Genomic DNA, 14,940 nt, shown 5'->3' on the forward strand with positions numbered 1-14,940 from the left:
GCATATCTGACGGTGAGCAGTGACTGTGCAGCTTGCAGATAAAGGTCTGAGGTCCAAGTCAAGCTCAGTTAGAGCAGCAGCGGGAGAGGAGCAGGTGGAATCGTCGCTGCATACAGGGACACAGCTCCTGTAGCTATATCAAGGTTCATAATGTGAAAGAGGATTGGTTGCTTAGGTACTAGCCTTAGGAGGGAGGCAGAGCGTCAGTTCTTTACTTGACATTTGTAATTTGTTAGGATGGTGTGAGAGTGTGAGATTAGTAGGTAAGATTGAGTAATTGGTTCCTATTGTATCACTTATAATTGTTAAGGATCACAATGGTAGGAGAACTCAGCCCTGTGAAATGCTTCTCCTGCAATATGTGGGAAATCAGGAACACTGCCAATGTCCATGCGGACCCTGCATGCAGGAATTGTGTTCAGCTGCAGCTCCTGATTGCGCAGCTATGGATGGACTGTCAGTGGAGCATCCATGATGCTGAAGATATGATGGAAAGCGAGTTTAGTGAGTTAGCCACACCACAAGCAAGGATAATACAGGCAGAAAAGTTTTAGGTGACCTACAGGTAAGCCTGGGCAGGTAGTACAGCAGTCCACTTTGGCCACCCTGCTCTCAAACAGATCTATTATGTTCGATACTGTTGGGGGTTTGGGGGCTGGTTTTAGCTCTTTGGGAAAGCTGCTACAGCGAAGTTTATGGCAACATGTTTGGTCAGCTGCACAGCAGAAGAGCAAAAAGACTACAAGAGCTTTAATGATAGGGGACTCAGTTGTTAGGGAACTGACAGACCGTTCGGTGGAAACAAATGAGACTTTCGAATGGTATACAACAAATGAAAAGAACTGCAGATGCTGAAAATCAGAAACAAAAATAGAAGTTGCTGGAAAAACTCAGCATGTATGGTAGTATCTGTACAGAGAAAACAGTTAATGTTTTAGGTCCTCCTTCAGCTTTGTTTCTGCAATTTCTGTTTTTGTCTGTTGAATGGTATGTTGCCTCCTTGATGCCAGGCTGGAGATGTCTCTGAGCAGCTGCAGGGCATTGTGAAGGGATAGAATGTATAGCTAGCAGTTGCAGTGCATGTCAGTTTCAACAACATGGGCTAATAAAAAAGTGAGGTCCTGCAACAGGAATATAGTGTTTGGGAGTAGATTAAAGAGGAAGACTACTAATGTAATCCAAACAACTTAACCTTAATAGTCTTCCTCTTTAATCTACTCTCAAACTCTTGATATTCCTGTTGCAGGGCGTCACTTTTATTTTGTCTCTTTTAGGTTTTTAAACCCTACCCACGTAGCCTGTTTTTAGTTTCTAAGGTCTACCCACACTGTCTCACGTGAGATCAAAAAGGGACAGTTACTTTGCTGTAATTATACTGTAGGCTTTCCAACATCCAGTGGGAGATAGAGGGGCAGATGTGTAGGCAAATCACAAAGCTGTGAGAGAAATAGGGTTATAGTTGTTAGGGGGTATCAACTTTGCAAACGTTAACTGGGATTGTCTTGGTGTGAAAGGATTAAACTGGATGGATTTAAGTGCATCCAGGAGATGCTACATAGGTAGTCCTAATAGACATTGGGCAGTGCTAGACCAAATCCCAAGAAGTTAAGCCAGTCAAGCAGTTGAAGTTTTGGTGGGTAGTGACTATGACTCTTAAGTTTCAAAGTCATTATGGAAAGGGATAAGGATAGTGCAGAAGTTAAGTGTCTTAACCTGGGGGAGTCCAATTTCAATATCATTAGACAGGATCTGACAAACCGACTGGGAGCAGCTACTTGCAGGTAAGTCCATATTTGGAAAGTGGGAGTCTTTTAAAAGTAATACAGTGAGAATTCAGGGCTGTTGTGTTCCCCTAAGAGTGAAGAGTAAGGCCAGCAAGTCCGGGGAACTTTGGATGTCAAGGGATAGCAAGTGATTGGTAAAGAAAAAGGAAGGAACCTACGTAAAGTATAGTGCATTAAAACAAGGGAAGTGCTTCAGAAATATATTGTGTGTGGGAGAGGTACTTAAAAAGGAATTAGGAGAACAGAGAAGGGCCATAAAATATCTTTGGCAGATGAGATTAAGTAAAGTCCCAAGGCATTTTACAAGTATGTTAAGAGTAAGAGGATTACTAGGAAAGAGTGGGATCTATTAGAGACCAAAGGGGCAACCTATACGTGGAGCCAGAGAATGTGGTGAGGCCTTATGTGAACATTCCTTATCTGTTTTCGCAGAAGAGTAAGACATTGTAGCTGCAGATTTCAGCTGTGAATGTGAGATCCTAGAATATATTAACATTAATATGAAGGAGGCATCAGGCGTTTTAGCAGGCAAAAAGGTACATATTTCTCCAGGAGCTTATGAGAAATATTCCATGCTGCTATGGGAAGTAAAAGGAGAAACTGCTTGGCCTTGGTGGAGATATTTAAAAGTTTGTCGACTACAGGTAAGTGCTAAATGATTGGAGGAGAGCTAATGTTCTTTTTTTCATTAAGGGCATCAGACATAGGCCAGGTAATTGCAGACCAGTTAGTCTAAGGTCAAGTGTCGAAAAATTATTGGAACAAATTCTGAGGGACAGAATTAATCAACATTTGGAAAAACAGGGATTGATCAGGGATAATCAGCATGGATTTATTAGAAGTAAAGCCTGCCTGACTAATTCAATTGCATTTTTTGAAAAAGTAACAAAAAGATTGAGTGTAATGTAGTTGATGGAGTTTACATGGACTTTAATAAAGTTTTTGACAAGTTCCACATGAAAAGCTGGTCCAAAAGGTAAGAGCCCAAAAAAATGTCCATGGGATCCAAGGCAAGTTGGTAAACTGGGATCTAAAATTGGTTTTCAAATAGGAGGCAAAGGGTGATGGTGGAGGTTTACTTTTGTGATAGGAAGCCTGTGACCAGTGATGTACCACGGTGTTGGGACCCTTGCTGTTTGTTCAGTACATTAATAACTTGGATGTGAATACTGAAGTATAATCAGTCATTTTATAACATGAGAATTGGTGATGGTGTTGATTGTAGCATAAGGTTACAATTTGGTATTGACCTGAGCAATGGCAGCTTGCATTTACCAGAAATAAATCACGTTGATACATTTTGGGAGGTCCAATAAATCCTCCACAGGGAGGAACAAAAGGACCTTGGTGTACAAATCATTGAATTATAGCATCTGTACAGTGTGGGTCTTCTGAAGAGCATCCCACCCAGAACCACTCCTCTACCCTACCCTTTATAACCCTGCATTTCCTAGAGCAAATTCACCTAGTTTGCATATCCCTGGATACTATGGGCAATTTAGCATGGCCAATCCCCCCCGCCCCACACAAATTTGGAATCTGGGAGGAAACCAGAACACCCAGAGGAATTCACATAGACATGGGGAGAGGGAAGGATTTAGGGTAATCCAAAATGGAGGATGGGAAAACTTTCTGGCCGTAACTGTCTGCTCCTTTTTTTTGAGGTATTTTTGGTGTCGGAGGTGATTTCCTTGAATTCCAGGGAAAAAACTTCAAAACAACTGCACTTTTAAAAGGAGAAAGGCAGACAACTGCAGCGAGTGCATGGTCTGTAAGGGAGAGTGAGAAAGAAATCCATGCTGCTAACTGACGCAGCAGTGAATCTGCATGGTTACTGCCTTTGCTGTTTGAATTCATGTATCGCTGGACATCAGTGTGTGTCTACGAAAGCTTGACAAGGAGCAAAATTCACAACTCATCTTTGAAGAACCTGTTTGGGAGAGGAACAGACGAGTAAATAGTTCTTAAATATAGCCTTGCTGTAAATCTACAATAGTGAGTAGAGTGGGTTCTCTCTTGTTGAATGTTATTATTGGGATCTGTCCCTTGATTAAATTTTAAAAATATAAGCCATAAGTATTAAGTTAGTTTGAAGCAGTGTTTTGTAAAGGAATAAGACCGTGCTATCTAGATTGGAAGGAGCAAAATTGTCTTTAGTAGAGTGATATGCTCCTCTTGTTGGATGTGGGAGTTTCAGGAGAGTTTAATGGTTACTGAGGATTATATCTGCAATAAATGTCATTGGTTGCGAATCTTGTCAGATGGAATGGATTGGTTGGAGTGACAGTTGGAGGTAATGAGGAATTTATAAGAACTAGGGGGGGTGATGGAGGCCAGTTATAGGAAGGGAGAAAAGCTGCAGATACGGTCAGGGAGATGGGTTAACTCCAAGAAAGGTAGGAGAGGTAGGCAGGTAGTACAGGGGTCTTCTGTGGCTATCCCCATTTCAAACTAGTATGCTGGTTTGGAAAATGTAGGTGGTGATGAACTTTCAGGGGAATGTAGCACAAACAGCCAAGACTGGTATTGAGACTGGATCTGATGTAATGAGGGTACATCTGGTTCCAAGCGATCGATTGTGTTTGGGGACTCTCTAGTCAGGGGCACAGACAGATGTTTCTGCTACCATCAGTGAAAAATCAGAATGACGTATTGCTTTCCTGGTGCCAGGATCAAGGATGTCTCAGAGGGTGCAAAATATTCTCAAAGGGGAGAGGGACCAGCAGGAGGTGATTGTGCACATTGGTACCAACGACATGAGATTCTGAGGGGAGAATATAAAAAGTTAGGCAGAAATTTAAAAAGACGGTCCTCGAGGGTATTATTGTCTGGATTACTCCCAGTGCTACGAGCTAGTGAGGGTAAGAATAGGAGGCTAGAGCAGATGAATGTGTGGCTAAAGAGTAGGTGTATGGGAGAAGGATTCACATTTTTGGATTATTAGAATCTCTTCTGGAGTAGAAGTAACCTGTACAAGAAAGATGGATTGCACCTGAATTGGAAGGGGACTAATATACTGGCAGGGAGATTTGCTAGAGCTGTTGGATAGGATTTAAGCTAATGCAGGGGTGGAGAAGGGGGTGTTGGAAAGGAGGAGGAGACAATCCAGGGAGATACTGAGGAAGCAGATCAATCTGAGACTGGTACAGTTGAGAATAGAAGCGTGTCAAACAGTCAAAGCAGGCAGGAACAAAGCTGAGAACAGGGTAGGACTGATAACTTAAACTGCATTTATTTCGATGCAAGAGGCCTAACCGGGAAGGCAGATGAGCTCAGGGCATGGTTAGGAACATCGGACTGGGATATCAAAGCAATTACAGAGATCTGGCACAGGGATGGACAGGACTGGCAGCTTAATGTTCCAGGATACGAACACTTTGGGAAAGGTAGAAAGGGAGGCAAGAGAGGAGGGGGAGTAACGTTTTGATAAGGGTTAGCATTACAGCTGTACTGAGGCAGGATATTCCCGGAAATACATCCAGGGAAGTTATTTGGGTGGAACTGAGAAATAAGAAAAGGATGATCACATTATTGGGATTGTAATATACACTCCTTAATAGTCAGCGGGAAATTGAGAAACAAACTTGTAAGGAGATCCTTGGCTATCTGTAAGAATAATAGGGTGGTTTTGGTAGGGGATTTTAACTTTCCAAACATAGACTGGGACTGCCATAGTGTTAAGGGTTCAGATGGAGAGGAATTTGTTAAGAGTGTACAAGAAAATTTTATGATTCAATATCTGAATGTACTTACTAGAGAAGGTGCAAAACTTGACTTACTCTTGGGAAATAAGGCAGGGCAGGTGACTGAGGTATCGGGGGTGGCGGTGGGGGGGGGGGGGGAGGAGGAGGAGAGAGCACTTTGGGGCGAGTGACCAGAACCCTATTAGTTTTAGAATAGTGATGGAAAAGGATAGACCTAAAAGTTGAAGTTCTAAATTGGAGGAAGGCTAATTTTGACAGTATTAAGCAAGAACGTTCAAAAGCTGATTGGGGGCAGATGTTCACAGGTAAAGGGATGACTGAAAAATGGGAAGCCTTCAGAAATGAGATAACTGGAATCCAGGGAAAGTATATTCCAGTTAGGATGCAAGGAAAGGCTGGGAGGTATAGGGAATGCTGAATGACTAGAGAAATTGAGGGTTTGGTTAAGAAAAAGAAGGAAGCATATGTCCGGTATCGACAGGAAAGATTGAGAGAATCCTTAGAATATAAAGGAAGTAGGAGTATACTTAAGAGGGAAATCAGGAGGGTAAAAAGGGAACATGAGATAGCTTTGGCAAATAAGAGAATTCAAAGGCTTGTTACAAATACATTAAGGGCAAAAGGGTAACTAGGGAGCAAATAGGGCCCCTCAAAGATCAGCAAGGCGGCCTTTGTATGGAGCCACAGGAGATGGGGGAGATACTGAATGAGTATTTGTGGAGAAGAACTGGAAGACATAGAATGTAGGGAAATAGTTACTGACATCTTGAAAAATGTCCATATTGCAGAGGAGAAAGTGCTGGATGTTTTGAAATGCATAAAGGTAGATAAATCCCCAGGTGTACCCTAGAACTATGTGGGAAGCTAGGGAAATGATTGCTGGGCCCATTGCTGAGATATTTGTATCATCAAAAGTCACAGGTGAGGTGCTAGAAGACTGGAGATTGGCTAACGTGGTACCATTATTTAAGAAAGGTGGTAAGGACAAGCCAGGGAACTGCCTGACATCAGTGGTGGGCAAGTTATTGGAGGGAATCCTGAGGGACAGGATATACGTGCATTTGGAAAGACCAGGACTGATTGCGGATTGTCAACATGGCTTTGTGCGTGTGGGAAATCATGTCTCAAACTTGATTGAGTTTTTTGAAGAAGTAACAAAGAAGATTGAGGAGGGCAGAGTGGTAGTTGTGATCTATATGAACTTCAGTAAGGTGTTTGACAAGGTTCCCCATGGAAGACTGGTTAACAAGGTTAAATCTCATAGAATGCAGGGAGAACTAGCCATTTGGATACAGAACTGGCTCAAAGGTAGAAGACTGGTGGTGGAGGATTGTTTTTCAGACTGGAGGCCTGTGACCAGTGGAGTGCCACAAGGATCGGTTCTGGGTCGTCATATAGATAGATGATTTGGATGTGAACACAGGAGTTATAGTTGTAAGTTTGCAGATGACACCAAAATTGGAGGTGTATTGGACAGCGAAGGTTACCTTCATTACAACAGGAACTTGACCAGATGGGCTAATCAGCTGAGGAGTGGCAGATGGAGTTTAATTTAGATAATTTAAATATGAGGTGCTGCATTTTGGGAAAGCAAATCTTAACAGGACTTATACACTTAATGGTAAAGGTCCTAGGGAGTGTTGCTGAACAAAGAGACCTTGGAATGCAGGTTCATAGCTCCTTGAAAGCGGAGTCACAGGCAGATAGAATAGTGAAGAAGGCGTTTTGTATGCTTTTCTTTATTGGTCAGACCATTGAGTATAAGAATTGGGATGTCATGCTGTGGTTGTACAGGACTTTGGTTCCTCTACTGTTGGAAAATTGCGTGCAATTCTGGTCCCCTTCCTGTGGGAAGGATGTTGTGAAACTTGAAAGGGTTCAGAAGAGATTTACTAGGATTTTGCCGGAGTTAGAAGAATTTTGCTATAGGGAGAGGCTGAACAGGCTGGGGATGTTTTCCTTGGAGCATCGAAGGCTGAGGGGTGACTCATCAAGGTTTATAAAAACATTAGGGGCATGGATAGGATAAATAGACAAAGTCTTTTCCCTGGGATGGGTGAGTCCAGAACTAGAGGGCATAGGTTTTGGGTGAGAGGGGAAAGATGTAAAAGAGACCTAAGGGGCAATTTTTTCATGCAGAGGTTGGTGCGTGAATGGAATGAGCTGCCAGAGGGAGTGGTGAAGGCTGGTACAATTGGAAATTCAAAAGGCGTCTGGATGGGTATATGAATAGGAAGGGTTTCGAGGTATATACGCCAAGTGCTGGCAAATGAGATGATTAGGTTGCGCTGTCTGGTCAGCATGGATGAGTTGGATCAAAAGGTCTGTTTCTGTGCTGTACATCTCTATGACTTTATAACATACAAACTCTTCACAGACAGCTGAAATAGAATCTGGGTCCCTGGAAAAGTGAGGCAGCAGTGCTAGCCACTGAGCTATCGTGGCATCCATGGATCCTAGAAGGTATCAGCACAGGTAGACAATGATGTAAAAGGTATATTTGATATTTGCCTTCATTAGATGAGCTGTACGATAGTGGCGCAAGTAAGTTTTGTTATGACTTACGCCACAGATGGAATGCTGTGTGCATTTCTGGTCACCACATTGTCAGAAGGAAGTGATTGCACTGGAAAGGGTGCAGAAGAAATTAATCAGGATATTGACCTGAGTTGAAAAGTCTCCATTATGAAGAGAAACTAGTTTGGCTGGGGTATGTTTTCCATGGAGCAGGGAAGACTGATGAGGGGATCTGATGAACCTAGACAAAATTGAGAGGTAGAGGCAGGGTAAGATGTGAGAATCTTTTCCCCATAACAGATGTAAATTAGACCATAGGGCACAATTTTAATGTGAGGAGTAAGTGGTTTTGAGGTGATCTGAGAAAATATGGATTGCGCTACCTGAGAGGGTGGTGGAGGCAAGTACTCTTTCTACGTTTAGAAGCATCTTGGTGAGCTCTTAAATTACTAGGGCATAATAGGCTCTTGGTCAGGTGCAAATAAGTAGGATTAATGTTTGGTATTTGATTGGCATAGAAATGGTGGGCTGAAGAGCCTGACTCTCTGATATTCTGTGGCTGGAAGTCAATCAACTCAAGGATATTAAAATTTTCATATTTCCAAATCCATCTGCTGCCCACCTCTCCCAAACTCCTTAATCCTCTCCAGCCCCAAAACTCTCCAAAGATCTGTGAATATCTCTTTCCCCCTCTTGAGCCGCCTCAATATTTGATAATTTTACCCTTGATACCTTACCTAGAACCTAAGCTCCGGAACCTTCTCTCTAAATCTCTTCAGCCACCTATGCTCCTTTTCTCTTTTAAGTCACCCATTAAAACCATTTTATCAACATCGGCCTCATATGGTCCAGTTTTACATTTGGCTTCTTAATAGGCTCCTGTGAAGCGCCTTGGGCATTTAAAATCCGGTGAGATTGTAAATTGCTGTTGTTGAATCTGCAGGCAAGTGTTGACAGGATTCAATAGTCCCACAGTGCAACTATACCTCCGAAGTTCAAACCCACAGGAAAAAAAACCCTTTAAGCTTGCGCCCTGCCTTGGTTGAGTACACAAGACAATAAAATCAAATTTTAATTCTAATTGCAAAATAAAGTGGCAATCATTAAATAATGTATACTATCCTTTGAAGAATTACAATTGAACACCTATTTATTTATGCTGTTTTGAAATAACTTCGTTAAATTTGTGATGACACATCACTAACCGTGCATTGGGTTTTCCTTTTCTGTCCCATTTGATTCAGGTTCGGGAGCTGCAGACGCGTTTACAAAGCATACAAGCAACTGGCCCAGTTAGTCCAAATCGTTTGACTGCAACCAATCGACCAGTGAATCCCAGTACTGGTGAGCTCAGCACCAGCAGTAGCAGCAATGATTTCCCTATTGCGAAGGTGAGTCACTATCGGTCTACAACTGATAGTAATTAGCTGGGAAATCTTAGTTGCGTCCTCTTGAGAGTATTTTAGAATATAAAGGCACGTAGATATGCTTTGGAATATGGAGATAGCCTGCCCATTATTCAGAGGCTTTTGGGTAGATTTAAAGGTATTAAAAAGTATTTTGTAAATGACTTGTTCAGAGAGGTTATTACACACCTCTGGAGCGGGTAGATCTTGACCCTGGAACTACTGGCTCAGAGGTAGGGATACTACCATGCCGCAAGGGTTTCAATTTAAAGGTGTATTTGAATATGTTAGTAAATTAATTAGTTTTATAACGTGGCAGTTTTTGAAATGTGTGCAGGGCAATTACTAATTCTGACGGTCATGCCTGATTGGTAGGTGGCTGAACGAGTAAAACTGTCAAAGACAAGGTCGGAATCTTCCTCTTCAGATCGGCCAGTTCTGGGTTCAGAGATCAGCAATATTGGAGTAAGTATTTAAAACTTGGAGATAACCATTCTTAATTGTCTTTAATTATCTGGTAATGTCATAATTCAGCCGATGAAATCCATTCACTGGCGAAGTGCTAATTGACCATGCATTTCTTTGAGTGCCAGATGAAGGGAAATGAAATCATATTTTTATAGCTTGTAATGTTCATAGTTCCTGACTGTTTGAAAGTGCAGATCTGCATCCATTTATTTGAACTCTTAATAGAAATATTCTAAACAAAAATATTCTAGATAGGCTAAAATATTGTGTGCAGCGATTGAAAGTGCCGTAGAATAGAATCTCTATTCATCCTTTGGGAAGAACCAGCTCTGTCCCAAATTGTAAGGACTATTTAAAGCAATGTAGTGATTGGTGCATGCTTTTATAAAGGAACCCACCTCCCGGAAGTGGCAGGAAATGTGAATGATGCCACAATTAGCAAAGGAGAAAATACTGGAAACGTTAGCTCTTTTTTTTAAAAAAAAGATCCTGTTATGGTAATATTGTCCTGTAGTTGGAGAGATTTGCTGTCTTTTGGAAACAGTTACTTTAGCTCTGCAGCATCAATAATACACATTTTCCTTGCTCTGAGCATTTGTTGAAACAGCTAAACCTCCCTTTTATACTGAGCAAAATTCTTGTTGTAGCCTGGCAACTCTTAGACCATCCTGTTTTCACTCCAGCCACCAAAACTGTAGCTTTGAGAAGTAGTGGTAAGAAAAGGTGTTTGAATCTTACTACCAAGTTTATGTCAGAAAAAATTGCTTGGAAAACCAGTGGGTTCTGCTTTCATTTATGTTTGTTCTTCTCTGGTGATTACTGACCTGAATTGTGCCACTCTCCATTCCTGGATCTTCAGCCTTAAATGATTACTGCATGATAAGAAAATAATAATAAACAGATCTAATAGAATCTAAAAGACCTAAAGAGTATTTCAAACAGGCAATCTTATTTGTTGAGGTTGAGATTGAAGAAATTCTTACAATCAACTTAATTTGATAAGAAAGAATGTGTTAAGGGGTAGAGCATTTGAACTTTTATTATTACAAATTAAATTACACTTTTTAAAGTATTGCATATGATGATAAAAGTTGACCACTTGAGGCTAATAGTAGCAGTGTGTACCATCTGCAAGTTGCATTGCAGAAATTCATCAAGATTCCTTAGCACCTTCCAAACTGACAACCACTAACATCTCGAAGGTCAATGGCAGTAAACACATGGGAGCACTACCTGCAAGTAGCCCTCAAGCCACTTACACTTCTGACTTAGAAATATATTGCCATTCCTTCAGTGTTGCAAGGTCAAAATTTTGCAACTTCCTCCCTAACAGTGTTGTGGGCCAACCAAGTGGACTAGAGCAGTTCAAGAAGGCAGCTCATCACCAACTTCTCAAGGGCAACTAGAGATGATGTTCAATAAATGCTAATCCAGTCAGTGATGACATCTTCTCGTGAACAAATAAAGTTATGCAGAAATCAAGGTTTAGGGAGGAACTTCCATAGAAGTTTTCATGGAGAAGGATTTGGAGCATCCTGAGCTTCAGGTTTGAAATGTAATGGCCATCAGATATCAGACTCACTTCTGGAGCAGTATCAGTGACTAATGAAACATTGTTGGAATGAATAATTACTTTTCTTCAAATTTTTTATTTTATGCATATTTTGGAATGAAATTTTTGACTGTGTTTTACAGTAACTCCCCTTCACCTTCAGTGATGCTGCTCTTCAACCAGTCGACTATGCTTGTTACTTTTCAATAAGGTTTCATACATCAACATGAAATGGCTTACTTCACAAATATCATAAATTTTGTTGGTTCTCCCTTGCACAGGTGTCCAGCAGTGTAGCAGAACATCTAGCCCATTCTTTGCAAGACTGCTCCAATATCCAAGAAATCTTTCAAACTCTGTACTCTCATGGTTCAGCTATTTCTGAAAGCAAGATCCGTGAATTTGAAGTGGAAACTGAAAGGTTAAACAGGTAAGGCTCTCATAACACTTGTTTTAAGAGGGGCAGAGAAGATGATTATTTTTAGTTAGGCAATGCCAGTGACATGGCTGATAAAACAGAATGTTGTGGCAACACAAAATAGCAAGGTACTCCCCGACCCCCTTTCAGTTTCATAAATGATATTTGCTGTTAATTATCTGGGCAATACTGCATCATGCTTTCTTGTGGTAGTGGGAAGAAGTGAGAATAGTGCATATCTATCAATAAATTCACCTATTAACAAAGGTTTAGGAATAGGTTATCATTTACTTGATTGACAAATGGGAAGACTGAAAGCCAAATTGGGCAGGAGGTGACTGGGCAATTTTCCACATTGCCAGGTAGATGCCAGTCTCATTCTTGTACTGGAAAAGCTTGGCTAGGGGAGTAAATTGAATTGGCTGATATCTGACATGTGATGCATTTATTGCCAACCATCAATTAGCGTATAGATGGTAGTGTGCTTTCTTGAACTGGTGCAGGTGCACTCTGTGTTGTTCGGAAGGGAGTTCCAAGATTTTTACCTAGTAGTAGTGAAGGAATCATGATATAGTTCTAAACCAAGATGGTATGTGCCTTGAAGGGGAGCTTGCAGTTGGTGGTATTGAGAATTGCCACCTGATAGCACTGTCAATCACCCCTCCATCACTTTGCTGCTGTTTTGAGATGGGGTTGATTGGGTAGTTGACCAGATTGGATTTGTCCTGTTTTATGTGCAAAGGACATTCCATTGCTGGATAGATTTCAGCTAGCCCTGGAAGACTTGGCTGGGAATGTAGCTAGTTCTGGAGAACAATCTTCAGTACTGTTGCTGGAATGTTGTCAGGGCCCTTGTCTTTGCTGTATCCAGTGCCTTCAGCCATTTCTTAGTATTGTGTGAGTAAATCGAATTGCTTGAAGGGATACTGGGGGTCTTGAGGAGGCTGAAGTAAACGTCCTCCTTGGCATTTCTTGCAAAGACTTCAGTCTTGTCTATTGCACTGATGTGGGTGGGGATTGTTTAAGAAACCTCATTCGCCAGTGGATTGTTTAGCGCTCAACACCATTTATGTCTATATATGGCAGGACTACAGACCTTAAATCTGAGCTGTTGGTTATAGTATCGATTAACTCGCCCCTTGCATGCTGCTTAAGCTGCTTGGCTTGCAAGTAATCCTGTACTGTAGTTTCAGCAGGTTGGCACTTAATTTTAGGTAAGACTAGTACTAGCCCTGACATATCTTCTTGTAGTTGACATTAAACCAAGGTTGATTCCCTGGCTTGATAGTAATAGCAGAGTACGGGATATGCTGGGCTATGAGATTGCAAACTGAATACAATGCTGATAGCTCATCTCATTGCTAGTTTTGAGGTGTTGGATCTGTTCAAAATCTGTCACATTCGGGACAGTATGGTATGAAATGATGGAAATGTTCAGTATGAAGGTGGGACTTTATCACCATAGGGATTGTGCGATGGTCAATCTTACTGATGTAGGGGAATGGGTCTGGGTGGGTTGCTGTTCGGAGGGTTGGTGTGGGACCTGTTTCCACGCTGTAAGTAATCTAATAAAGAAATGGCAAGAGAGGAGGGGGAGTGGCGTTTTTGATAAGGGATAACATTATTGTACTTGGGGAGGATATTCCTGGGAATACGTCCAGGGAATTTATTTGGGTGGAATTGAGAAATAAGAAAAGGATGATCACCTTATTCGGATCATACTATAGACTCCCTGCCCCCCCTCAACAATCAGTGGGAAATTGAGAAACAAACTTGTAAAGAGATTGCAGTTATCTGTAAGAATAATAGGGTGGTTATGCTGGGAGATTTTAACTTTCCAACATAGGCTAGGACTGCCATAATGTTAAAGGTTTGGATGGAGAAGAATTTAAGTATGCAAGAAAATTTTTTTGATTCAGTATTTGGATGTACCTATTAGAGAGACTGCAAAACTTGCCCTCTTCTTGGGAAATAAGGCAGGTGACTGAGGTCTCATTGTGGGGAGCACATTTGGGTCAGCGACCATGATTCCTGTTTAAAATAGTAATGGAAGAAGATAGACCAGATCTAAAAGTCCTAAACTGGAGGAAGGCCAATTTTGATGGTATTAGGCAAGAACTTTCAAAAGATTTTTTTGTGGCCTGACTTTTTCCAGCAAAGGGATGGCTGGAAAATGGGAAGCCTTCAAAAATGAAATAACAAAAGTCCAAAGACAGTATGTTCCTGTTAGGGTGAAGTGCAAGGCTGGTAGGTGAAGGAATGCTGAATGATGAGACAAATTGAGGTTTTCGTTAAGGGTAAGAAGGAAGCGTATAGCAGGTATAGACAGCAGAGATCAAGTGAATCCTTAGAGTATAAAGGCAGTAGGAGTATACTTAAGAGGGAAATCAGGAGGGTAAGAAGGAGACATGAGATAGCTTTGGCAAATAGGGTTAAGGAGAATTCAAAGGGATTGTACAAGTAAATCAAGGACAAAAGGGTAAGTAGGAGAGAATAGGGCCCCTTAAATATCAGCAAGGCTGCCTATGTGTGGAACCACAGGAGATGGGGTAAGATATTGAATGAGTATTGTGCGTGCATATGGAAATGGAAGGTATAGAACATGGAGGAATAATAGTGATATCCTGAGAAATGATCATAATACATAGGAGGTGCTGTATGTCTTTAAAACACATAGCTGGATAAAACAGAGACCTGATCATATATCCTCTAGAACTTTGGGGAAACTAGGGAAGTGATTGCTTGGCTTTTTGCTGAGGTATTTGATTCATTGATAGCAACAGGTGAGGTGCCAAAAGACTGGAGTAAAAGGGTGTTTGAGAACAGTAACATCAGATCTAACATAAAGATCATGGTTTACGGAGCTGTGGTGGTTCCTGACCTATACTGCTCTAAGATGTGGTCTGTCTACAGCAGACACTTCCAGGAACTGGAGCAGTACCACAGACTCTGCTTGCATAACATCCTGCAAATCCACTGGAAAGAAAAACACACCAACACCAGAGTCCTTGACCAGGCCAACATTCCCAGCATCACTACACTGACCACCTCTGATTGACTACGATGCATTGGGCATGTTGTGTGCATGACT

At 41.5% G+C, this 14,940-nt stretch overlaps 1 protein-coding gene across 7 annotated transcripts in view; it reads left to right on the forward strand.

Annotated features, from left to right (window-relative positions):
• mcc (MCC regulator of WNT signaling pathway) overlaps nt 1-14,940 on the forward strand; it is a 180,499-nt gene that overhangs the window by 103,155 nt on the left and 62,404 nt on the right. For all 7 annotated transcript variants that reach the window (XM_072583876.1, XM_072583840.1, XM_072583859.1 and 4 more), the window contains 3 exons: nt 9,250-9,396; nt 9,787-9,876; nt 11,713-11,861. In XM_072583876.1, coding sequence (XP_072439977.1) covers nt 9,250-9,396; nt 9,787-9,876; nt 11,713-11,861 — 386 coding nt within the window. The remainder of the gene's footprint in view (nt 1-9,249; nt 9,397-9,786; nt 9,877-11,712; nt 11,862-14,940) is intronic.

Source organism: Chiloscyllium punctatum, chromosome 2, assembly GCF_047496795.1.
Source record: "Chiloscyllium punctatum isolate Juve2018m chromosome 2, sChiPun1.3, whole genome shotgun sequence".
Classification (NCBI taxonomy): Eukaryota; Metazoa; Chordata; class Chondrichthyes; order Orectolobiformes; family Hemiscylliidae; genus Chiloscyllium; species Chiloscyllium punctatum.